At 49.2% G+C, this 24,568-nt stretch overlaps 9 protein-coding genes across 9 annotated transcripts; 4 read left to right on the forward strand and 5 right to left on the reverse strand.

Annotated features, from left to right (window-relative positions):
- Positions 1-322: 322 nt before the first annotated feature.
- Positions 323-2,894, reverse strand: N7466_004175 (Nrd1 complex RNA-binding subunit; the record flags this gene model as incomplete). The annotated part of the gene is made up of 4 exons (XM_057163572.1): positions 323-2,064; positions 2,186-2,282; positions 2,465-2,710; positions 2,775-2,894. 4 exons carry the CDS (start codon positions 2,892-2,894, stop codon positions 323-325), a joined length of 2,205 nt encoding a protein of 734 aa, XP_057022253.1.
- Positions 2,895-4,918: 2,024 nt separating this feature from the next.
- Positions 4,919-6,608, forward strand: cit1 (citrate (Si)-synthase CIT1; the record flags this gene model as incomplete). The annotated part of the gene is made up of 5 exons (XM_057163573.1): positions 4,919-5,026; positions 5,098-5,162; positions 5,220-5,304; positions 5,391-5,438; positions 5,502-6,608. The coding sequence occupies 5 exons, from the start codon at positions 4,919-4,921 to the stop codon at positions 6,606-6,608; spliced, it is 1,413 nt and encodes a 470-aa protein (XP_057022254.1).
- Positions 6,609-7,526: 918 nt separating this feature from the next.
- On the forward strand, positions 7,527-8,840 carry N7466_004177 (putative mitochondrial DNA replication protein (Yhm2); the record flags this gene model as incomplete). The annotated part of the gene is made up of 4 exons (XM_057163574.1): positions 7,527-7,646; positions 7,775-7,871; positions 8,038-8,710; positions 8,786-8,840. 4 exons carry the CDS (start codon positions 7,527-7,529, stop codon positions 8,838-8,840), a joined length of 945 nt encoding a protein of 314 aa, XP_057022255.1.
- A 1,390-nt stretch (positions 8,841-10,230) lies between these two features.
- N7466_004178 (ubiquinol--cytochrome-c reductase subunit 2) lies at positions 10,231-11,882 on the reverse strand (the record flags this gene model as incomplete). The annotated part of the gene is made up of 4 exons (XM_057163575.1): positions 10,231-10,326; positions 10,421-11,280; positions 11,406-11,580; positions 11,643-11,882. The coding sequence occupies 4 exons, from the start codon at positions 11,880-11,882 to the stop codon at positions 10,231-10,233; spliced, it is 1,371 nt and encodes a 456-aa protein (XP_057022256.1).
- A 591-nt stretch (positions 11,883-12,473) lies between these two features.
- N7466_004179 (uncharacterized protein) lies at positions 12,474-14,654 on the forward strand (the record flags this gene model as incomplete). The annotated part of the gene is made up of 4 exons (XM_057163576.1): positions 12,474-12,488; positions 12,548-12,604; positions 12,730-13,569; positions 13,641-14,654. 4 exons carry the CDS (start codon positions 12,474-12,476, stop codon positions 14,652-14,654), a joined length of 1,926 nt encoding a protein of 641 aa, XP_057022257.1.
- Positions 14,655-15,314: 660 nt separating this feature from the next.
- Positions 15,315-17,487, reverse strand: N7466_004180 (phosphate-sensing transcription factor PHO4; the record flags this gene model as incomplete). The annotated part of the gene is made up of 2 exons (XM_057163577.1): positions 15,315-15,814; positions 15,894-17,487. The coding sequence occupies 2 exons, from the start codon at positions 17,485-17,487 to the stop codon at positions 15,315-15,317; spliced, it is 2,094 nt and encodes a 697-aa protein (XP_057022258.1).
- A 1,164-nt stretch (positions 17,488-18,651) lies between these two features.
- N7466_004181 (uncharacterized protein) lies at positions 18,652-19,556 on the forward strand (the record flags this gene model as incomplete). Its single annotated transcript, XM_057163578.1, has 3 exons — positions 18,652-19,099; positions 19,200-19,292; positions 19,354-19,556. 3 exons carry the CDS (start codon positions 18,652-18,654, stop codon positions 19,554-19,556), a joined length of 744 nt encoding a protein of 247 aa, XP_057022259.1.
- Positions 19,557-19,891: 335 nt separating this feature from the next.
- N7466_004182 (WW domain-containing protein) lies at positions 19,892-20,937 on the reverse strand (the record flags this gene model as incomplete). The annotated part of the gene is made up of 2 exons (XM_057163579.1): positions 19,892-20,765; positions 20,846-20,937. 2 exons carry the CDS (start codon positions 20,935-20,937, stop codon positions 19,892-19,894), a joined length of 966 nt encoding a protein of 321 aa, XP_057022260.1.
- A 515-nt stretch (positions 20,938-21,452) lies between these two features.
- Positions 21,453-24,251, reverse strand: N7466_004183 (WD repeat protein; the record flags this gene model as incomplete). The annotated part of the gene is made up of 1 exon (XM_057163580.1): positions 21,453-24,251. The coding sequence occupies one exon, from the start codon at positions 24,249-24,251 to the stop codon at positions 21,453-21,455; it is 2,799 nt and encodes a 932-aa protein (XP_057022261.1).
- Between the last annotated feature and the right edge of the window lie 317 nt (positions 24,252-24,568).

Raw genomic sequence — 24,568 nt, forward strand, 5'->3', positions numbered from 1 at the left:
GGAAACAACCAGAAAGTAAGAAGTAAAAGAAAATATTTGAAAAGGACCCCGGACGCAATAAAAAATAGACAAAAAAAGACACAAAAAAAGAACCTCCCTCTTCAGTCATTTTGATACAGATCATGCCAACCCATCAAAACGCCAGTTGCCCGTGGACAACACCGAATGTCCATGCATAAATGGTGGAACTAGAACACAATGGCGAGGTAGTTGCCGAATGTACTAGGCACCAGAGAAGAAGAAATATGGAATAAAAATGAAAGAACAAGGGATGAAAAAAAAAGAAGAAGAAAAGGATAACCGGTAACAGATATGATGCAGTTTACTCGCCCTGGCCCTGGCCCGGGGCCGGGGCTTGAGAAGTAGGCATAGAGCCTTGACCACCCATCATGAACCCAGGCGGAAGCATGGGCATGTTGGCAAAGCTGTACCCATACGAAGGGACGGCAGGGGGAACGCCGGGGTTGTTCATGTTGTTTATACCGTTCATGTCGCCACGGTCACCTTGAGGAGGGCCAGAGTTATGAGGAGCACCTCCACCAGCACTAAATCCATCGCGCTCAGGACGGCGCTGGGTAAAGCGGTCACTTTGGATGCGAGTTGAAATTGGGCCTCGCTTGCCACCGGTGTCGGTTGCGATACGACGGCTGATTGCTTTGGAAGAGACACCCGCTCCGATCTCAATATCAGGCTCCTCCACCACCATGCCAGATTCAATGGGACGGCCACCAGTGCCACCGTACTCTGCAGTAAGCATCCACTTGCGGTCTGCCTCAGTCAAACGTTCAATCGGGATAATACTAACACCGGTCTGGTAATCGCTGCAATCACGGGGACCGAAGCCAACACCCCACCGGGTACGCAGTTGCATCTCACCCGCGCGGTAGGACTCCATTCCGTCACGTGCAGCGATGGCATCCTGGCGAGTCACCATCTTGATGAATGCATGGCGCTTATCGACGTTGACGATGCAGGTTTGAACGTTACCGAATTTGCCAAACAGGGCACGCAGATTAGCTTCGGAGGAGGTGACACCGCCAACGAAAAGGGTACGGCTCAGGACCTTCATCATGTTTTGACCAATTGAGTAGTCCCATTCAATGAGCTTAGGACCCGGAGGTGGGAGGTTGGGGTCGTTACGGGGAGGTGAGGGCGAACGGCGTCTGCGTCCAGTCGGGCTGCGCTGGCGGTACTCATTGCCTCGACGACCACGGGCATCTCGGGGGTCACCTCGACGACCAGGCGATTCGCCATGGTACTCGCCATAGACAGGGCTATCACGACGACGAGGAGGGGAGGCTGTGCGGCGTCGGTCCCAGCCAGCACCGGGAGAGCGTGAGCGGCGGCGATAACCCGTCGGGGAACGGTCGTATTGACGATCACGATCACGGTCGTCCCGGTTTTGATTTTCCTGGGGGCCCCATGCGGGCATACCGGGCATACCAGGCATACCGGGCATTCCAGGCATAGGAGGCATACCGGGCATCGGAGGCATCCCAGGCATCCCAGGCATGGCGTTGTTGAAACCAGGCTGAGCTGGATTTGCGCCCATGTTGGTCATTGTGAAGATCTGCAGAGCGGTAGCCCACTGATCTTGAGGAATACCCTGAGCAGCAAGCATCTGAAGCAGCTGAAGCTGCTGTGCCATTGCACCTCCATCGGGCATGGCCGGAGCAGCCGACTGAGGGAGCATAGCTGCCATTGGGTTCTGGGCCATCGGATTCGGAGTTGGGCTATGGGTTTGCGGCTGGGTTAAGGCAGGATTCTGACCGAGGGCGCTGAGAGTAGCGTAAGGGTTCATGGCATTTTGGGCGGCGAATTGGGTTGGAGCCGGAGGGGGGATGGAGGCATCGACAGACGAGATAGGCAACGGGGCAGAGGGGTTCAAGGATGCTAGAGGGTTCGCTGATGATGAGGCTGCCGGGTTGGTGGTGTTCTGTTTGGCCATGTCGGCCAATGCTTTCAAGATACTCGAGGTATCTGGCGCAGCAGTTGAGTTACTATTCGCTGCCATTGGGTTGGAGGCGGGGGCGGGGGACCCTTCAGGAGTTGTTGACTCAATATCTGCACAAGAGGTTAGAGTGAAGCCGACACCAGTAAAAAAGAAAGCCATGTGTCCGGTAATAAGAAAGGAAGTGGAGAAAGTGAGGCCAAAGAACTGAGGGGTTGAAAGGATGAAGCTTACTCTGAGGAGTGTGCAGTTTGTCACGGATTGACGCAAGCAGGGGGAGAGGGAATGTGCATCCGCGCTCCCAGATGTCGATAAGTTTTTTGATTTTTTCCTATTTCGATTAAGAAAGAAAGGCATACGTTAATCATACGGTTTCTCTTTAGAAAATCCAAAGTCGTGTGTAGTAGTGTGTCGGGTAAACAAATGTTTCCAAGCGTTTACCGTCAATGTCGGCCAGCCTCCAAAGTGAAGGTCAAGTGATAAGGCGGTTTGAAATGCATATCTAAAGCGTACCTTTTGGTCCTGGGGGGAGGTGTTTATAATATCACCCATCAAGACGGGCAATAGTTCGGTGACTCGGTTAACACCAGCGGCAAAGGTTCCATCCGGAGCAGAGTTTCCTGGAGGTTGACCAGCTTTGCGTGCAGCTTCTACCCACTGTCGGGTTACAGAGTCTACGACATAGAGTACGCCAAGCTTGTGGGTGCCCGGTGCCTTTTTGAAGTGTGTGTAGATCTTTTGAATAAGAACAGATTCATTCTGGTTCGAATGTTAGTCTCGAATTATCAAAAACAAAAGGAAACAAGAAGCGCGAACAACGTACCTGGACGTTGGCTGTGCATAAGGTAGTAATGCTGAGAATCTTCGAGCCTGATACGCCAGGAGGTTTCAAGGCCAGCATGGACTGGAGATAATTCTCCAGTTCCGCTACAGCTGAAGACATGATTTTGGGACGTTGGAGAGAGAATAAGAAAAAGGAAAGGTCTCAGGAAGCAAGTGGAAGGGGGTCTATTTCCGTCTGCGACCCGAAGCAAAGTAAAAGTCGAGAGGCCCAAATCCCGCTACTGAAGAATTGCGAACAGGAGTAAAGGGCAAAATGTCTTTGTTTTTTGGTTTTCTTCTTTCTGGTTCTCTCTTTCTTTTGTTTTGGAGGGCGTTTTTTCCCTGACAAGATTAGGCTTCTTCAGGAGACTCAATATCTAGCCGTCTTCTTCACTACAGCATAAGATTCACTGTCGAACCAGGGCCAGAGAAATGGATGATTTTGTCGCCTACAGCTGAGATACAGCCTAGGAAAGGAGATGCCTGAAGTACGAGTACGGAGGTACAACCCAAGGCGTATTGGTGAGATCCAGAAACCAAGGGGGAGGGATGAAAACGAAGTTGAATCCAGCGACGGATTTACAGAGTACTATCCGTGGGAGAATCCGTTGATACTGTTCCCGTTTGCCGTATTTTCTCTCGAGATTCCGTGATGGTGAAAGGTGAGCGAGGAGTTGACGGAGTTGACGGAGTCACCAAGCAAGTGAGATGAGGGAGAAAAAAAAGGAGCGAAAAAGAGTTGGCAGAAGAATCAACGCTAGGCTGGATTTGGGTGGTAGAAGACACGTGACCCAGCCGAATCACGTGGATGCTATTCAGGTTGATCTGGGCTCCCGTAGTCCCCCTAGTCCCGTGATCTGTGCGTTCCACTTCTCGGTTCCCCCGGCTACGTCCTTTGTTGATCGGGACTTGAGAAGTTGACTGGACTCGGGAAAGAACAACAAAAAATGATGTTCATATCCACAAATAAAAGTATACATTACACTTGGGTATGGCACTAAAAGTCCCCCCAAATCCACTTTGCTGGGAGCTAGGATGGGGCCCGGGATGATTTCCGTTGGCGAACATCGGCTTCTTTTGGCTGGACTCCAAGCTGTTTTGGTGTTAGTTTCCCCCATCTTCCCTTGTCCTCATTTTTTTTTTTTTTTTTTTTTTTGCTTTTTTGTTCCCAATTCTCCCTACACAAGGTATCCGCCCCCGTGGAGCTCCCGGTTTCGGTGAACATTTTCAGAAGATTAACCGGTTAGAAACGGAGCTGGAAGCATAGAATTATAGGTTCAAAAACAATATATAAGTACATATGCACATGTGTGTACAGTATCTATATCTGCAATCAATTTTCAAAGTCAAAAACCCAGATCATCTGCAGAGTGTCATCATGGGAAGAATGTTCAATCAGATGATGCTTCCCCAAAGATTCCATGCCGAGGGTCACCAACCCGCACTTTCGGAGATCCGGATGGCGGGATTACCTAGGTTCTGGATGGCGACTTGCCGACGTCACTGCCATAGTCCCCCCATCAGGGATAGTGGGTATTATACCTAGGTGTACTGTATACCTATTATACTCCGTACCCCTAATGAGACGATTCTCTCTATACGGAGTAAGCTTAGTATATATAGCCTCGGGTAGCCCTAATCAGATGGAGGTGGAGAGAACCCATGAATTTCCCCTTTTTTTTTATTTTTTTTTACGGAGTATTGGATACGTAGATTAGATAGATCCATATAGAAATGCTTTTACATATTGTAAGAATATGGAATACTGAAGAATACTAGTACTATTGAACCAAAATTTGCACCTATATATAAAGCCATACCGTTAAGGACTATGTGATGAGTACGGAAACGATCGGATCAAATTGCTATTATGGAGTACAAAGTACAAGTAAACGGAAGAAAAGAAAAAAAACGACGATCCACGGCAGCCCGAGACACCAACGGAAGTACACTGTACCGTTGGGGAGTAAATTACAGACTGATCAGCCCGAACCCGTACAACCCGTACCGGCTGTATTACGGGAAAAATCCAATCCGAAAAAAGGGAGCTCCCGGATGATTTCTTTTCTTCCCTTCTCTTTCCCCCCATTCCACCATTCTTTCTTTCCCACACTTCTCTTCGTGTAGAGACTGAAAATCATAATAATGGCCTCCATCCGAATTGGTACCTCCGCTCTGCGGTCCTCTATGGCTAAGCCTGTGCAGACTGCCGCCCTTAACGGCGCGCGCTGCTACTCTTCCGCCAAGGCCAAGGTATGTGCTTTCCTAGCATCTCATCTTCAACTGTTGGACATCTTCAATTGCAATACTAATCTCCCGGATAGTCTCTCAAGGACACCTTCGCCGACAACCTCCCCGCCGAGATCGAGAAGGTCAAGAAGCTCCGCAAGTATGTTCTTCCGCGCCAAACAACAAAACTACGTGTCAGTTGCTGATACAATCGCAGGGAGTTCGGTAACAAGGTCATCGGTGAGGTCACTCTCGACCAGGCCTACGGTGGTGCCCGTGGTATCAAGTCTCTCGTCTGGGAGGTAAGTTTGAAATCTTGATAGCTTCATGACGCGGACCATGCGCCCCTGTTCACTGGTTTCTAATTTTTTTTTTTTTGGGTTTATAGGGTTCCGTTCTTGACTCTGAGGAGGGTATCCGTTTCCGTGGCCGTACCGTAAGTCAAAACTCGACATGGGCACACGCAATGCCAATCGGCAACTAACATTTCCAATTCCAGATCCCCGAGATCCAGGAGCTTCTCCCCAAGGCTCCCGGTGGTGAGGAGCCCCTTCCCGAGGGTCTCTTCTGGCTTCTGTTGACCGGCGAGATTCCTTCCGAGCAGCAGGTCCGTGATCTGTCTGCCGAGTGGGCTGCCCGTTCCGATGTCCCCAAGTTCGTTGAGGACCTCATCGACCGCTGCCCCAGCACCCTCCACCCCATGGCCCAGTTCTCTTTGGCCGTCACTGCTCTTGAGCACGAGTCTTCCTTCGCCAAGGCCTACGCCAAGGGTGTTAACAAGAAGGAGTACTGGAACTACACCTTCGAGGACTCCATGGATTTGATCGCCAAGCTGCCCACCATCGCCGCTAAGATCTACCGTAACGTCTTCCAAGACGGCAAGGTCGCCCCCGTCCAGAAGGACAAGGATTACTCCTTCAACTTGGCCAACCAGCTTGGTTTCGGTGGCAACAAGGACTTTGTTGAGCTGATGCGTCTGTACCTGACCATCCACTCCGATCACGAGGGTGGTAACGTCAGCGCCCACACCACTCACCTGGTCGGCTCCGCCCTGAGCTCCCCCATGCTTTCCCTCTCCGCTGGTCTCCAGGGTCTGGCCGGTCCCCTCCACGGTCTCGCTAACCAGGAGGTCCTCAACTGGCTCACCAAGATGAAGCAGGCCGTTGGCAACGATCTGACTGACGAGTCCATCAAGAACTACCTGTGGTCCACCCTTAACGCTGGCCAGGTCGTTCCCGGTTACGGCCACGCCGTCCTCCGCAAGACTGACCCCCGTTACGTGTCCCAGCGCGAGTTTGCTCTCCGCAAGCTTCCCGATGACCCTATGTTCAAGCTGGTCAGCCAGGTCTACAAGATCGCCCCCGGTGTTCTGACCGAGCACGGAAAGACCAAGAACCCCTACCCCAACGTTGATGCCCACTCCGGTGTCCTTCTCCAGTACTACGGTCTGACCGAGGCCAACTACTACACCGTCCTGTTCGGTGTGTCCCGTGCTCTTGGTGTCCTGCCCCAGCTGATCATCGACCGTGCTCTTGGTATGCCCATTGAGCGCCCCAAGTCTTTCAGCACTGAGGCCTACGCCAAGCTGGTCGGTGCCAAGCTGTAAAAAGTTTGAATCCGGATTTACCAATTGGTTTACTTTTCGGGGGGGATGTTCCTGAAGTATAAGACATGTATTATTTCCCTTTTTTTTATATCTAGTCCTGTGATTCCTTTTTTTTTTGTCATGTATGATAGGACTTGACCGGTTCGAGCGGGCCTTGTAACAGCACTTCCTCGGAAAGCACATTCATGATTCTCACGTAAAAGATCCCAAAAAAAACACTGTATATGTACTTGACTTTTCAACCAGTTGAAGAAAAAGAAGATACTAGGTTTTTATTTATTTCTTCTTTTCGTTGATTTTCGAACGAAATCGATCAAGTGTATAGAGTACACGTTGCATGGAAAAGCCGAATTGGGGGGTCTGACGGCTACTGGGGAGAATCGATCACACGTGAATTGTTGGGGACGTCGGGAGGCTCAACCTTCTCACCGACCCACTCGCGGAAAAAAAAAACAATGTGATATAGGATTATAGTATTAGTATATACCAAGTATATATGGGTATACTACTCTATGGAGATTCAAAGAGATACTTGTTCAGATCAAAAACAGAATCAAAAACCAATGAAACTCCCGATTAAAGGAATTCCGAGATCGCAAATACCATCATAGTCTGAAAAGCCGATCGGTTATTGCCAAAGTAAGTATTCGGAATCTGTACGGGCGGTATGAAGGATACCCTGTACCCAATAGTATGAGTGGAAACTCCCGCCCCTACAGCTGATTTCCCCTATAAGACAATTGCTGCCTCTCCATCTCTCCTCTCTCCTTCCAACCACTTTTCTCTCCAATCTTCACAATCTCCCTACTCTTTTCCCTTTGAGCTTTTTTGCTCATCTCTCTCTTCTCAATCCCTTAGGCGACGAAGCCCCTACTTCCCTTGGTCAGGGCCCCTTTCAGCAGCATCCCCATTCCAGAAATGTCGACAACAACTCCACAGAAGGCCGCCGCGCCTCAGCTCGAGAAGAAGCCTGTCAAGTTCAGCAACCTGTTGCTGGGCGCTGGTTTGAACTTGTTTGAGGTCACCACCTTGGGACAGGTTAGTTCTCCCTCGCCTTTCTAGTCTCCTCCCTGCTTTGGAGCGCCCTAGCTCTTGAAGGCTCCAAGGCCTCACCAAAACATCATATCAAAACCGTCAGCTGACATTCATCTTTCTTCTATTTTTAGCCGTTGGAAGTGATCAAGACAACCATGGCCGCGAATCGGGGCGACAGCTTCGGCAGTGCTATGGGTCGGATTTGGGGCCGTGGCGGGATTCTCGGTTGTATGTAACCCCCTTTGCTTTTCCTCCGATGCACGCAATTTGGGGGCGTGTGGGGACCTACCCCCGTCCTTTCCCCGGCAAATCCTGCTGTGATTTTTTTTTTTTTTTTAAAAAAAAGAATCCAAAAACAAACAAGCTAACCAAAGACGTTTTCACCGACATTTAGACTACCAAGGACTCATTCCGTGGGCCTGGATTGAGGCCTCTACCAAGGGTGCTGTCCTCCTGTTTGTCGCCTCCGAAGCGGAATGGCAGGCTCGCAGCCTGGGTGCGAATGACTTCGTTAGCGGTATCAGCGGTGGTATGGCTGGTGGTATCGCTCAGGCATATGCCACCATGGGTTTCTGCACCTGCATGAAGACCGTTGAGATCACCAAGCACAAGATGGCTGCCCAGGGTGTTCAGCCCCAGAGCACCTTTGGTACTTTCATGGATATCTACCGCAAGGAGGGTATCCGTGGTATCAACCGTGGTGTCAACGCCGTCGCTATTCGCCAAACTACCAACTGGGGTTCTCGTTTCGGTCTCTCGCGTTTGGCTGAGTCTGCTATCCGCAAGTTCACCAACAAGGAGGATAGCCAGAGGCTCTCCGCTTGGGAGAAGATCCTCGCATCCGGCCTCGGTGGTGGTCTTTCCGCTTGGAACCAGCCTATTGAGGTCATTCGTGTCGAGATGCAGAGCAAGACCGTTGACCCCAACCGACCTAAGAACCTCACTGTCGGCAAGGCCTTCAAGTACATTTACGATTCCAATGGTATCCGTGGTCTCTACCGCGGTGTCGCTCCCCGTATTGGTCTCGGCATCTGGCAGACCGTCTGCATGGTGGCTCTTGGTGACATGTATGTTTTTCTCCCCACGTCCCTTTCCTTCTTCTCTACTTAGGTGATACCTCGGAACTAATCTCTTTTGAACAGGGCCAAAGAAGCAGTCGAAAAACTGACTGGCGATACCGTCACCGCCAAGCACTAAACGAGAAGGTTTGAGATACCCTTCTGCTATGCAGCGGTCGCCGGAGCAGAGCGAGACTTTTGATATTCCCCATCGTTCATAAATCCCTAATTTTGAGACAAGACCCCGATACCCATTGAATGCATTATGTTATTGTGATACCGAGTACACAGTACACAACCTCTTTGAAACCCTTCTGTCTCAATTCCTGGTTACATTTCAGTCCATGGTGTTCTTTGTTCTTTATTTTAATTACTTGTTATCGTGAAATAAAAGTACCGATTACAACATAAAATCTTGTAGAGAAATTGAAAAACATGTAGACATGTAGAGCTTCTCGAGTCTACTAATTAATACACATGACCCCGAGGTCCAGATTGTAGGTCAATTATGCCATCACAAACCAGCCATTGAGCCTTGCGATGCTCAATTGCTTGACTAGAAACTTTACATCTTATTCTCTCTTCTAATATTTTGATATTTGAGTCGGGGGAGGGGGGGGGGGTAATAACTCCGTTGACCTCTCTTGACATCCAAATCATCCGATCTCGGGGAGCGCAAATCGGCTGTTTCTACTACACTGCGACATTCGTCACTTAGTACGGTATCATTGATCTTGAACTGTATTAGCTTGGAGCTCTTCCATTCATCCGTCTTTGTCGTCCGAGATAATGTACTAAAATGAGGATCATCCCTATAAGTCCCATTGCCCGTTTTTACCTCGGCTATGGTATACGTAGTAAGCTTGGGCATCTTCAGTTTCGCATAATCGCGAGTTGGATCAACACAGTCACATTAAATGCTTTGTCACATGCCATTTCATGGTATCTGCTATGTGTTATCCAGAGGCTACAGAGGATTAAGAACAGTGATGTTAGTCATTGTAGGAACTGTTTTTTGCGCAGGTGATGCCTCCAGGAGTACTTTAAAAACACTTCAAGCCTCCGTTAACTAGTTATTGAATGGCGCAAATGGCAGGGTTATGAAGCTCATTGCATAAACACATGTCAAATCTATGGAATTATTCAATCTAACGTGTCTGCCAGGAGAGTCACATGCTTATTACTTACCACTAGTACCAGTACTATTTATTATCTACTCACATGTGCGTCTAGCATATGACATCTACTAGTATAGTATTTGACATATGTGGAGTAGACGCCCCTCCCCCAATTATTCCTCTATATAATAACAAGAAGAACGGAGAGCAGAGGGGAAGGAGGAACGTTGAAACAGTATTACTACAGGGATGAACTGGATCAAATAAGGTACAATTGTATTACAGTCAACTACACCCTCAAACACAAAGGAGATATTGGGAAGGAATCTAGGCACAAGTGATCACATCAAATCCAAACGAGGAAACACGCTTTTCCCTCGGTCTAGGGGTTGTATGGTATACAAGGGATATTTAAGCAGACAGACCAATGTCCTCAGCGTATGGGAGCTGGTGGACGTCGCCGACGCTGACGAGAGTGGCCTTTCCGGAAAGGAAAGATTGAGCGGCCTGTAAATATCGTGGTCAGTACAAATTGATTCAAAAGGGAAATTGCAAAAAGGAAACCAAAAAAATATGGTAGAAAGAAAGAAGAGTAACATACCTCCTTGACCTGCTGCTCAGTGACCTTCTCAAGAGCCTGGGCGATCTCGCCGATTTGGTAGGCCTTGCTACCGTGAACCAGACCGGATCCAGTGGCCTCAAGACCAGTCTCCAGAGTCTGGACGGACTCCAGAGCGCTGAATTTGGCCAGAGCAATGGCCTTCTTAATGTCCTCGCTGGCGACCTCGCCGGCAGCGGCCTTCTTAAGGGCATCGACAACATTCTTGCTGGCGGCACCAACCTGGTCAGCGGCACCAGTAAGGGTCACAGTGAAGAGACCGGCGTCGGAGTAGGAGTGGTTCTTAGTCGAGACGTTAAGGAAAGAGAAGCCCTGAGTAGCCTTGGACAGGAGCGAGAAACCAGGGGTCCACTTGATGGAGGACTCGCCGCCCAGGAGGGCAGCCAGGACGGAAGCCTCGGGCTTGTAGCCAGCGGTACCGAACGCGCTGGAGCCGGGGAAGGCAATCACGACGGCGTTACCAGTCTTGGAGGGAAGACGCTGCTCACCACCGAAGTACTTGGTGGGCTGGGAGGGCTGGAGCTTGTACTGGCTGGAGGAGGCACCGGTGGGGAGATCCTGGAAGAACTGGCCAACCCACTTGGAGACATCGGCGGAGTTGGGTCCGGTGGCAACGAGAGCGATGTTGGACTTGGCATAGGCATCCTGAGCAAACTGGGCCAGGGCGTCGCCGGACAGGTACTTCTCATAGGGGGTGGACTGGCTGGGGGTGATGGGAGCGCCCAGGCCACGGTGGAAGGCAACGCCGTGGGCGGCATCGATGGCGACGTTCTCGGCGTTAGAGTAGACGGCATCCTGCTGGTACTTGAGTAGTTGGCTGACAACCTCGTTCAACTCATGGTCTAGTATCAAAGGAAATTTCATGTCAGTCGGGGAGCCTCCCAAAATTTTGATTTTTGATATGCCATCAATCCTCCCATTTCTTTTGAAGCTTCCTTCTCTCCTTTCACAAGAGTAAGCCACTTACCAGTGAACTTGGGCTTGCCCGCAACCTCAGCTAGCAGCTCTGTGAAGTATGGGAGATCATTCGCGAGGAACTTGGCGCGGAGAACGACGTTTTCGCGCGAGTGTGACGACGAGATCTGACCGCCCAGCAGCTCAACCTCGCGAGTGATGCGCAGCGCGGAACGCTTGAGTGTGGTCTATAGATAGAGGAGTAAGTATTAAAGGAATTGATGGACAAATGGATGGCTGCGGAACCGACCTTGAAGGCGAACTTGTCAAGGGCATCGGAGAAACCAGGGAAGGGCTGGTAACGGGAGCCAGCCTTGGCCACCAGCGCCAGAGTACCAGTAGCACCGTTGACCTCACGGTTGGCAACCTTTACGCCGGCAGCCTCGGTGACATCGTACTGGAAGGTCGGGTTGGCAGCAGAGGCCATAGCCCGACGGCCGGCGGAGAGCGCACGCGGCGCATTTCGGCTGAGGGAAGACCGTGACAGCATGATGCGCCAGGGACAATTGAAAAAGGGAGAAAAGAATTAGGGACCCAAATGGGCTTTGAAGGAAGCAATTGAGGGGAGGGGAGAGGGGATGCGTCGAGAGAGGGAAGCAGACGGGTTACGAAAAGCTTCAAGATGCCGGGGCTGGGTTGATTACTCGGGCTGTGATTGGTTGCCGTGACGAGTCGGACGGACTCGGAAGAACTTTTCTACAATAGAAGTTCAGACTTGATACAAATTTATACTAAGGGAGTATTATATTGATGGAATATGTGAGACTTTCTATATATTTATTTAAATGAATCTGTAAAGATAAAAAAAAAACAATTATAAAAATCATGAAAAAAAAAGAAAGAAAATAGCTTTAGATACAGAGAGCGTTATAAAGATAGATACTGCCCATAATGTAACTTGTGTATCCCTTCACAAGGTCGTAGATGCAGGATCAGCTGATCCTTCACGTGACTGATAAGCAAAAAAGTGCCCGCTGCAATACTCTTTCGCAACTATACCAGTTCCCCTCTATGAACTTGTCACGGTGACCTCAATTGTTCCTCGTGAGGACTGGAGGCTGGCAAGCCTTCTAAATTCGCCATGATGATGTCTCAGGTTCGTTAAAATCCTTCTACCGACTTTGGATCAGTACTGATATCCTTCTCTCCGCACAGCATGCTGTGGAGCTCTGTACGCTCCTCATCGAGGATCACTTCGGAGAGCTGTTTGCAGTAAGTGATCTTGAATTAAAAAAAAATATCTCTATGACACATAATCTCCATGCGGAAATATCCTTGTCGTGGTCTCATTCTAGGTCCAGAGCAAACGCTGATCATTGGTTCGATGTTTTTAACAGCGCATCTTTTCGACTCTTCAACGCTATGAACGGCTCTCTCTTCCTCGATTAAAATTCTATTCTCGCTTGACTGATCGTCAGTTGCGCCATGGCTTGACGGCCATGATTCAGCATCATCTCATCTACTATTTCACCTCCCTCGAAGATAACAATACCTACTATGAATCAAACCCCGATGCCGCATACTACCTCGTTCGCTCGGGTAAGATTCTCCACTTGGTGGAAGACCGACTTGGGCCATATGCTGCCCGAGTCATGGAAGCAATCCTCTTCCTCGGTCATGCATCTGTCAGCCACCTTGAAACTCTTCCCGAACTTCAGTCATTAACACCCATTCACCAAAATGGGATTGCAAATGGCAACGAAGAAAAGCAGGAGGACGATATGGAGTTTGAGAATACGTCTGGCGAAACCAATGGAGATCATGTTCCAGAACACAAACCCGCTCCTTTCCATGCCACCCTCAAAGCTCTCGCATCTCATGGATACTTGATGCGTGTTCGAGACGCTCACTTCCAGAGTCCCTCCGACAATATACTTGAGGCACAACGCACTGTGTCTGCTCGTGCGGATATCAAAGCTTTGAAGGGGAAAAGACAACAAGAGACGATTGCGCTTGAGATACAGAATCTAGTACACAATCGGACCCATGCTGACCTTTCCGAGGGACTTATGGTTAATGGTCTTCCTCGAGGAATCAAAAGAAAATTCAGACGCAATGCCCTGAACTCTGCAAATGGAGAGCGGTTAGAAAATGGAGGCAATGAGCATCAAACGGCGAACGAGCAGGACGATCACTGGTCAGAAAATGAAGACGAATTCGATAATACCCCTATGGATGTAAGAGCTTTTCCCCCGGCCTTTGATTGGAATTTTTCTCTTTTAGACTGGAAGCTAACAAACCCCCCTAGTCTGAACAGGTCGTGCGCGTTAACTATGAAAAGTTGGATGTGGCATTGCGAAACGCCAGATTTGTTGGTCTTGCCGAACAGGATGCACCCCGAGCAACTGCAGAGGTATATGACTGCCTTCTTCGCCGTGTTGAATACATCACCCTTCGATGCCGAGATTCAACCGACATCCCCCGTGAGCGCGAAGAGGGAGAGCAATGGACTGTCCCCATCGACGCAGAAAAAATAGTAGGGGATATTGATCCCAATCTAGATTTGTCAGGAGCCTTTGCACCCTTGGAGTCATCATCAAAGGTGGTAAATCGAGGCGGGAAGCGACCCTTGGAAAATGGGGTCAACGGTGATCATGAAGGCTCCGACAACGATGAGTCTAGTGGACCGAATCGAGCCTGGGAAATTAATCAACACCTTCAACTTCTTTCACAGCCTCCTCACAATCTCACATCGTGTGTTGAACTATATGGAGTTCCCAAGTGGCGGATTGGATTCCGTGGCTTGGCTCGCAAATTACGGCATCTGGAGCTGGAACGGATGATTGAATCCAGGTATGGTGATGTTGCCATCCGCGTCATTCGTGTGCTTCATGCCAAGGGGAAACTAGATGAGAAGCGACTGCAGGAAATCAGCCTGCTTCCCTTCAAAGATCTGCGGCAAACGCTTTCTAGCATGCAATCAGGTGGATTTGTGGATTTACAGGAAGTTCCCAAGGATGCACAACGCCAACCTTCCAAGACCATCTTCCTATGGTATTATGACCCAGACCGTGTGTGCAGCTGTATTTTGGAGGACACATACAAGGCTATGTCGCGGACTCTGCAGCGCATCAAATTTGAGCGAGGTCGGCTTAAGGATTTCCTTGAGAAGACCGAGCGTAGTGATGTCAAGGGTCATGAGGAGGAGTACCTCACTGAAGAGGAGTTGGAACTCTTGCAACGATGGAAAGATAAGGAAGCCTTATTGTTGGCTGAAGTGGCTCGCTTAGATGATATGGTAGCGGTGTTCCGTGACTATTGATTCATTTTCCTCTACACAGAAGGAGCCATCGCTTCTAGGAAGCTACGAGGTCCCTTTCTTTGTATCTGTACAGCTTCACGAGCGACGAAATCCATCCGGTCAGCATTCAAAGGAGTTTACAGTTTTCATTCGCTCATCATCGCACTGCTCATCATCGCACTGCAAAAAAAAAAGAAACCGGTTTACAATAGTACGAGTACAATGCCACCCACATGTAATATACTCTACATAATCCATTCCAAATTTTGAGTCAAAACAGTAATATAGTATATGCAAATGCCAACAAGCTCTATGTATCTGGATATGCGACTCTTAAGAATAAATAAGAAGAAGATAAGAGGAAAACAGGGGGGGGGGGGGGGGTAGCATATAACCACCTAGCGATAAACAAGAGACATCAACGCCAACGCTTTAAAAAAAAAAAAAAAAACCCTCCGCCCCCACCCCTTGTCCAGCAAAAGCAACATAACAAATCAGAGTAAGAATTGATCATTACGCATTCATCCAGTTAGCGAAACTGTCGATGAAGATCCCAGGGTGTCCGATCTCTTTTTCCATCCAAAAAATACAATGTAGATCGACTCCCCGCCTTTATCCCTCGGACCCCCCCCTGCCTTTTGAAAGGAACAATATTAAAAACAAAAGAGTTGTACAACTTGATCATGAACTCTTGACTTCCGACTCAAGACCGTCGGTTTTGCCAGCCACCTCCTCGCTACTGCTGGCCGTCGGAGTGTTGCTCTCATCATTGAGAGTGAAACCGGCGAGCTTAGCCTCAGTCGCGGCCAACTTGGCAGCAGTTTCATCAAGGCTTTTTTGTAAGGACTTGATATAGTCAATGGCCATTTCCACGGCACTGGCCTTGCTGATAGCCTGGTTGGCTGATTTGTCTTTCTCCTTGTCGCCAGGCTTGATCCCTGTTAATGCAGCCTCCTTGGCTAGTCGAGCCTGAACAAAGTCTGGTGGAACCAAAGCTTCGATTTCTTTGAGAGCGCTGTTGATGCGGTTTCGTCGGCCCTGTTCGGCCAATTTATGGTTGGTACGCTTGGAGCTAAGATTTTCGGCCAAGGTCTCTGGGTACGAAACACCCGAAGGCAATGTGCCGTCAAGTATATGCTGATAGTTCGACTTGGAAGCCAAAAGTGCATCTTGGGCAAAATCTATGTAAAATCATGTGGTTAGAAAAACTCATTTTTCCCTCACCAAATAGAAAAAAAAAAGGGTCGGATTCACTCTTACCTCCGGCGCGCATCAAGGGCTGGATACTTGGGCTAATCTTTGGTCGCAGTTGGGGGCTGGCCTGTGTGGAAGATACACTCGGCCGTTTCCGACCAGATATGGAAGACCTGGATGGGTCTGATCTTTTCGGGATCGGTCCACTGGGAGATGGCATTGCGGCTGTTCGAGGGCTGATCGCAATAGACCCGCTTGGCGGGGCCGACCTTGATTCAAGGGAAGGAGTCAGGTTCGCCGAAATAGCGGGGCTGGCCATGTTGGTCCGAAGGCTGGTGTCAATGCGATTGATCTTAGGGCGCGGTTGCGAGGTTGCCACCGCCTCAGGCAGAGAGATGTCTTCCATGGTCTCGTCATGGTATTCTAGTTGAGCTCGCCCCATAAATTTTCCGGAGGGGTCTTGGGTGTGCTGTGCCCGCTGAATGCGCATAAGGGTGGCTGGCGTGGCAGCACTGGGAGGTTGTGCCGGTTGGGGAGCGATGGCTGGGGACTTTCGGGACGAAGGTAGCGCTGGGGGTAGCATTAATGGTTCTGATAGCGGTTCAGGCGAAACCGAATCCTGACCGGAGCCTTCGGTGCTGCTTGCCTGGAGCGAGCGCACATCATTGTTCTGCGGCCTACTCAATTCCTGGGACAGGCTATTGTAAAACTCCTCGGAATTGGGGACCTGTCTTCCCTTGCGCTGGGTCTGGGCGCGGATAGAGGGTGATTGTTTGACCTTGCTTCGTCCAGAGAGGCGAGAAGCGGTTGAGGTTCGGCGGCGATTGGTCTTGCGAATGATACTGGGAGAGCCGGGGGCCGAAGTGCCCGGGAGCGAATGAGGATCGACGTTGTTGGCGACGAAACCGACATCTGAGATATGTCTTGAGTGATAGAAGCCATTGGTGGAGTGAGGCTGGGCCTCCAGAGCGGGCGAAGTGAGAGGGGTGATGCTATATTCCCCGGGAACCGCAAAGCCGTCCAGTTGGAATTGATTCTCCAGTGGTGTCATGGCAGGCGAGACGAGAGGAGTGTACAGCGCCTGGCGACCTGGTGAGCAAGTGAGGCCCGGGGAAAAAGGGTTAGGTACATCAAATCTAATACATACCTGATCCTCGACGCGTGAATATCGATGATCATACATCTCCGGGTTGTCATCCATGCGTTGGGAGTATCGGACGGCATTGCCGTGCATTTCGATACTATTTGGAGTAGGTGGGATCATGGGAGCGCCTTGCATGTAATGTTGGCCTGACTGTTGTGACATATGTGAGGCATCCTGGGCGCAGAAGCCCGGGGTCATGCTGGGAGTGGAGGCGTATGGCATGGAGGGTTGCGACTGGGTGGTATGGTGGGAAAAATCCATTGCGAGCCCCTCCATGGAGGTAGGGTAAGGATGCGATCGTGGATCTGAGGCCATAGTGGTGGGCGCAGTAGTGGTGGGAGGGTGTCCCATTGAATGTTGCTCCTGCATCTGGGAATGTGCTGGTCCGTGCCCTTCCATGTCGGAGAAGTGCATGTCGAACTCGAGGAAATTGGAGAATTCATCTTCCCCGGGGACGGGGATGAGAGTATTCTCATGAAGCTGCTCGGACCACGACATGGCCGATTGTGGCTCCATGATGTTCCTCTTTTCTTTTCCTCCGTGATATGGTTTGGGGCGGAAGAGGGGGGGGGGGGTTGAGAAGAGAAGTCGCAAGGAGCGGCAATAAAAGTAAAGAGGGGAAAAGTGAAGGGAGGATCGAACCAATCAAAGGTAACAATTTTACAGGAACCAGAAATTAAACGAAGTTCGAGTTGAGTAAGTGATCACTTGGAAAAGAAAAGAGGAAAAGGGAAGAAGGATTACGAGGTTTGGAACCATGGATGATTATTTTTTACCTCATTCCTGGCTTCTAGTCTGTCTAGTCTAAGTCTTTTTTATTCTTTCGGGAGGAAACGGTACTTTTTTTTTCGATATAAATGAGGGATAATTTGGCTTATGAATTATTTTTAATATTTTTTTTTTTTTTCATTTTTTCATTATTTATTTCAACTCTAGAATTTCAGCGCTAGAGGCGCTTGTCATCCTTAGCCGAAGGAATTGGTCTAGTGTGACTCTGGAAGGCGGATTTGAGAGAATTCAGTATAGCGGCAAATGTAGTGGGAAAGAGTTGCATTAGGCGTACTTATGTACAACTTAAATGGAATTTGTTACATATGTACGGATATCTATATAACATGGCTTATAACATCCTTATTTTTGGAGTCTTTTTTTTTTCCCCAGTCTTTTTTTCCCCTTGGACTCCATTTACTCCGTAGAGCAAAAGGTCTCCCCCAGTTTCAATTCCCGACATGTCCACAGTGGGACCGAGTCCCGGCCACCTTCGGCTTTTCGCCGTTACTTCTAACCGAGATCTTTGGGGGGTTTTCCGATTGGTGGTGGTATACGTAGTACGATATTCAAACATGTACGGAGTAATGATTTTTCTACTTGTCTCTCTCTCTCTCTTTTTTTTTCAATTCCCTTTCTTTCTTACCATTAAACCATGCTAGTATTAGTAGTATGATTGATGGTTGTTAATTGATAATTGTACTCTAGGATCCTGTCATGTGACATAAGTTCTAACTCACCAGTTGTTCCCTTCACGTGACTTCCTCATGCCAGTTGACAGCTGATCCGAGCTAAGTTAGTTAATATTATAATGGTTAGTCATATATACGCTAACGCCTTCATAATAACATCGGAAGCACCACTCCATATCTCCACATATCTCTCCCCATACCAAAAAATTCAAGGTCCACCATGTTATTTCTGGTGGTTCTTCTGCTCTGCCATCTGGCTGCAGCTTCACTGACAATTACAATCCCTGTCACAAATCTTCTGCCTAACCCACATGGCCTCCCCGCATCCACCCATGCCACTTTGACCACGCTCCCCTCCGCCGGCAACGATCATCTTTTAACCGCCTCCCTCTCTCACACCTCAACTTTGGTCTTCCATGATATTCCCGCTCGGCAAGAGTCCTACCTGTTGGACATCCGTTCTAGCGAATTCATCTTCGCCCCTTACCGCGTCGACGTGGCCGCCGATGGCTCGGTCCTAGGAGTCTGGGAGACCTTCCGCGGAAACCCGTGGGATAACCGTGGTGCGGAGAAATATACTGTTGATGCGACTCGCAAGACACAATCAGATGTCACTGTCGAGGCCAAGCTTGTGGGTCGCAGGAACTTCTTTGAGGAACGCGCCAAGTGTGAGTGATGCGATAAATGACTGAATAAGACAATTCATCATTACATCCCCTTCCCCTTGAGAAGAAAAAAAAACAACTTGCTAATCTCCATATTGAACAGTCTCACCGATGAGTCTGGTCAAGAACCCCATGATCTTGTTGGCTATTGTTGCCTTGGCTTTCACTCTTGGCATGCCGAAGCTGATGGAGAACAGTATGATTGGCCCTTCTTGTGTTGTTTAATTGCTCGTTCAAATCCCAACTAACTAAAACAGTGGATCCGGAAATGCGTGCTGAATTTGAGGAGCACTCACGATCTTCACCTTTGACCGGAGGTGCAAGCAATGCCCTTGCTGGAGGTGGATTTGATTTGGCTGGCTGGATGGCAGGTACCTCATCTGGTCCCATAGCCAATGCCGATACTGCTTCAGCTGGGACTACCGGTCGTGAAACGGGTGGCGCAACACGGCGACGTTGATTGGGCAGCTTACTCTACATCTGATCTCGTCAGGACGCTATAATTTTGGAGGTTCAATAACCAATTAAGCTCAAAGAATTACACCAAGTCGATAATGAAAGCTGTTGAGATCGAAAACCAACATTTCCTGCATTTAAAATCCCCCTTGTGCCATAAATCAACAGATGGGTTAGAAGACGATAATTCTCCAGAATTTACAAAATCTATCAGAGATCAATAACCTCATCATATACAGCCAGAAGTTCATAAAATTTCATGATGTCATGAGAGCAAATCCAAAACAATAGAAGAAGAAACGCCTATCTATCATGGAGATAGTGGGATAAACAACGGATTTAAAAGTCTCCTCCACCGAAATCACCACCACCACCATCACCAAAGTCCCCGCCGCCATAGTCCCCTCCACCACCATAATCTCCCCCGCCGCCATAGTTTCCACCATTATCATAATCATGATGATCTTCCATATCTTCCACAACATCAGCGATCAAAAGTCCACCAAGCAATCCTCCACCCACACCCAGTGCAGCTGCACCAGCGGTTCCCATGCCATGTTTCTGTGGTGGCTGCTGATAGTACCCGCCTTGGGGTGGCCCGGATTGGTATCCTCCATATCCCCCATATCCAGCCGCCGGGTACCCGTATCCTGGCGCCTGTTGCGGAGGGTATCGCCCGTAGTACCTCGGATTCGGTGGGGGCTGCTGTGGATATGAGGCGTACTGAGGCTGCGATTGTCGCGGTGGGCGGGAGCTGCTGGAGCTCTTTCCCATCAACTTGCTCAGGAATCCTCTACTGCGAGACTTTTCCTCTGGTGCTGGGCTCCCGGAAGTTGGCCTGGGAGCATAAGAACCGGTGGATTGGGGTGCAGATTGCCCGCTGTAAAATTCAGCAGCGGCACCGGGGGTTCCGGCACCCCTGCTGCTGTTGCTGCTAGCCTGTGCGTCCTCTTCGGCCTGGAGCTTAGCGGCGAGGCGGGCATCGTCATCAATCATGGGACTGCCAGTGCCACGCGAGGAACTAGTCGAGTTATATGGGTTATTTGAGGCCAGCGGCTTCTTCTGATCTCCCGCATTGGCGAGTATAGCGGAGCCAGTAGAGCCTGCATTATCGTATGATGGTGGGGGTTCGCTGGAACCTCCGTCGGTGGATGGAGGTCGTAGCTCGGGGCGTTCCCACTGTGACTTTCCGGTAGCCAGGTTAATGTAAAACCTGAGACGAATTCAATTGTTATTTTCTCATTTTGGGGGAGGGCCAGGAAGAAGCAAAAGAAAAGGTGGATACCAACGTACCATGACTGATATCGCTCGTCATACTGCGCCTTCCATCCCTCCGGAACAGAAGGTGGGGGAGGCCCGGAAGGTGGCGTGAAGGAAGCCGACATGAAGCAAGTCGGGACAGAGAGATGGTAGGTGAGATAGGGTAAGATAGAAGATGGATCTCGATGGTAAGTGGATGAGGGAAAGAAACAAAATAAAAATCCAGATGAGCTGTCAAGGTTTGGAGAAATAATCAGGTATGCACATGTGGGAAAGGAAGAGTAGGAAGAGAGGAAGTATACCTCATATATACTCGCTAGTCCCCACCTGATTCTAGAAGACTCAATGCCCTGCGCCACACTGTGGCAGAGCATAACGTCATTTCATGTATTGAATGTTTCTGCCTTTCAAGGTATTTTTTATAGTATATAGTACTAGTAGTTATACAACAGATTATTTCATTTAGATACAGTGTTTGAAGATTATTATACTACAACCAGTATCGGTTGTGTATTTTATATTAACCAAGTTCACTACTAGTCAACTGGTAGGCTCCATACTCAAAATAGGCCCAACAATAAAGTGGCCATATGTTACATTTTGTATGATACACCCAATATCAGTCACCTCACTTGGACCTTCAATCATCATCACAAATATTGGCGTCATAGCATCCGCTATCTGGCCACCAATAGTCGTCGTCAAGTCCATCTTCCAGATTTTCATTAGAAGACCAAAGCTTTGACGGCTTTCGTTTTGGCCGAGGTATTGACTCGGGTTCCGGAGAATCACTAACCAAGTCTATCACTTCGACATCGCTGAACTTTGGGGGACGGTACTGCTTCTTTCGCTTCTCTTTCCCTTTCTCCTCTCGGGTCCTTTTTCTTTTTCTTGTAATCTCAGCTGCAGCTACCCCACCTTTATCCCGGCTGTCCTTATTCCCTTCAGGCCTGTGCTTATCCCCTGACAATGTATCATGCCGAACATTCCGTGCTCGAGCAACATCTCTCTGCATCTGGAGCTCATTTCTTGCATTCTGGTCAAGTTTGTTCTCGGCTTGTACCTTTGGCCCGGAAAGCTGACGAAGTTGGTATTCATCCTTGAGGGGGATTCGTTTCACTTGATCGAGAGGTGTATCCTCACCGAGGCCACGTGCCCAACGAGCATAAGGGCCTTTATAATTAGATCCCTGCCCGGGTCCCCAAATCGGATGCCGTTCGATCTCTGCACTAGCCACAAGTGCTCTACTTGCCTCGCATCCAGAAATCTCCTCGGACATAGGTTCGGGGGCACCCTTGAACTCAAACCTATCGATGTCAGGGTCTGAACAAGGCCCGGAAGAAAGTACCCGAATGCCCCCGCCATGAAACCCAAGGAGCAGATGAGAGCTGTCGTCCGAAAAGGCTCCACTAGTGATACCCTCGTTAAAATTGGCTATATTGGCCACTAGCACGTCTTCGGGGGATCGACGAATATCCCACTGTTTCAAAACCCCATCTGAGCCACCGGTATAAAACTGATCAATGGCCGTTCCCCACAGAGCAATGGAGACTCCGTAATCAGTCAGCTCCCGAGGCTGCTGGTGATTGAGCGGATGCAGAGGATCGCCGTGTCGAAGTTGATGGAGGTTTTTGCCGGGCCAACGAACATCCCAAACATATGTTCGACCATCTGTGCAGCTAGCTGTGATGTATGTAGAATCCATCGGACAAAAGCTCGTTTCATTGACATCGGCAGCTGGGCAGGGAAAACGACTAGTGACAATAAAATTATCATCTATGTAGTCGTACACCTGTACAACAGTTCGCGTCTTCAATGGGAGGCGCATTGCCTGGCTATAGGTAGTTGCAGCAGCAAACTTAGGCAAGAATGGATGCCATTTGATATCAAAAATGTTTTGAGAATCGGGGCTGAGTTTGCGTGGTGTCACAGATCCCTGACCTACAGCCCATAGTCCTAGATGGCCATAGTGGGGGACTTTGTATTCATCCACGATTCGTTCCACCATGCCACCAACTAAGAAATGATCCGTTGATGCGGTATGGCCCCATGCAAGAGTTGTTGGTGCCAGGTCAATGACTTTCTGGCGAGAGCTCCGGACAATGGACAAATCCACGCAAGTGGGATCCTGGTCTTCCTGGGTATGCCATAGATGGAACGAGTCGGTACCAGTGGCAATAAGCTTTGGGTGTTTCTTTGAAAGAGCCATCACCACCACTTTAGAGTTATGCCTTAATGTTTGAAGGCAATTTGGAGGTTTATGAGCACCAACATCCCAGATTTTGACTGTATTGTCGTAGCTGGCGGTGTAGAGTCGGTCACCAGCCCACTGCATATCAGCCACGCTGGTGTACAAGCGCTCCTCGGTAGTAGTCGACGAAGGGGGACGAGGGATCCAGTGGTCTGGGAGCTCGTGTAGCTCATTATTGACAAGGTCACCCAAAAGTAAATTGTACTTTCGATTGTACTCGTCAGGTTGAGCCGTCGCTCCCACTGCAAACTTGGTGGAATCAGGAGACCAAGCAAGAGCCACTACATCATCTGAAGCACCTTTCCATGACTTCCAGGGTTTGATATCCGATGTTAAATCTGCATGAATCCGTTTGCTGGAACCACAACCACACAATTCCCGATCCCACAATAGTTTCTTGATAAGAGGAGTTCTGCGAGTAGGGTCTTTGTTAAGTAAGTCGAAGCTCGGGAGAGTATCCGGGGGAGGAGAGGATTCATGCGACGCCCGAGGCGCTCGAGACGCCCGAGACACTCGAGGGGCTACCTCTTGAGAATTCCTGGAGGCCTCATTCAACTCCAGCCCAAGCAACACACGTACGTTATAGGTATTCGGTGTATTTTTGGCCCGACCAGAACGTCTGGGAGCTAGGTCATCGAGGCTTTGCAAGGGTGAATCAGAGGGATGTGGGGGTGAGCTTGAGGTTGTAGAGGAAATGTCCAGGTTTTTAATGTGAGGATGAATTTGACCACTCCATCCCAGTGAGTTTGACGATAATAATGACAAGCCCGTTTGAGGGGTCATATTAATGGGTGGACATGATACTGGTAATCCGTCTCTCCCATTCTGACTTGAATCCAACACAGCCACACATTCTGTCGGACCGGGTTGATCATTTTGTTCTGTGGTAGATGATTCGGAGGAAGAGCAGTTAGGCGGCAGATCTTTTGGCTCTAGAGGGTCTAGAGCACTGCGTGGTGTGCGCCGGGCCGTATCGACACTTGCCGGATGTAACACGGAATGGCCATGGGTAACAGTATCCGAAAATCCCAAGTCTTGCTCATCTGGTAAATTTGTTGAAGACTTTGTGAAAACTGAAAGTAATCTTTGGGCCTCTTTTGAAACTTCCTCAAGGTTCTTAGAGCTATATTCAGGGATGAAGGAAGATTGTTGGCCTCTGTCCCTACCGCGAGGTCGACAGTGGAGCATTTTGTGATAAGGCAGGCGATCTCAAAACTACTGGACATTCACCACAAATTAGTTTAAAAACGTTATATATTGATGATAGGGTTATCTCACGCGGTGATTTCTTCAAGACCGGGCAAGATAGTCAAGATTATTGACTCGGCACAGCAGTTTCTGATGAGACAGAGACATCACTCACGAACCCACTTGTATGGCTTACTCCAAAGGCGTAATTCACAGCAAAATGTCTAAGAGGGTAAGGGGACAGCATCCGTGATCGTCTCGGAAGTTTTCTTGGATGAGTCTCCGAGAGTATTTAAATGGGATTTGACTGGACTATT

This window comes from Penicillium verhagenii (assembly GCF_028828195.1).
Source record: "Penicillium verhagenii strain IBT 33310 chromosome Unknown utg000005l_segment0_segment0, whole genome shotgun sequence".
Taxonomy (NCBI): Eukaryota; Fungi; Ascomycota; class Eurotiomycetes; order Eurotiales; family Aspergillaceae; genus Penicillium; species Penicillium verhagenii.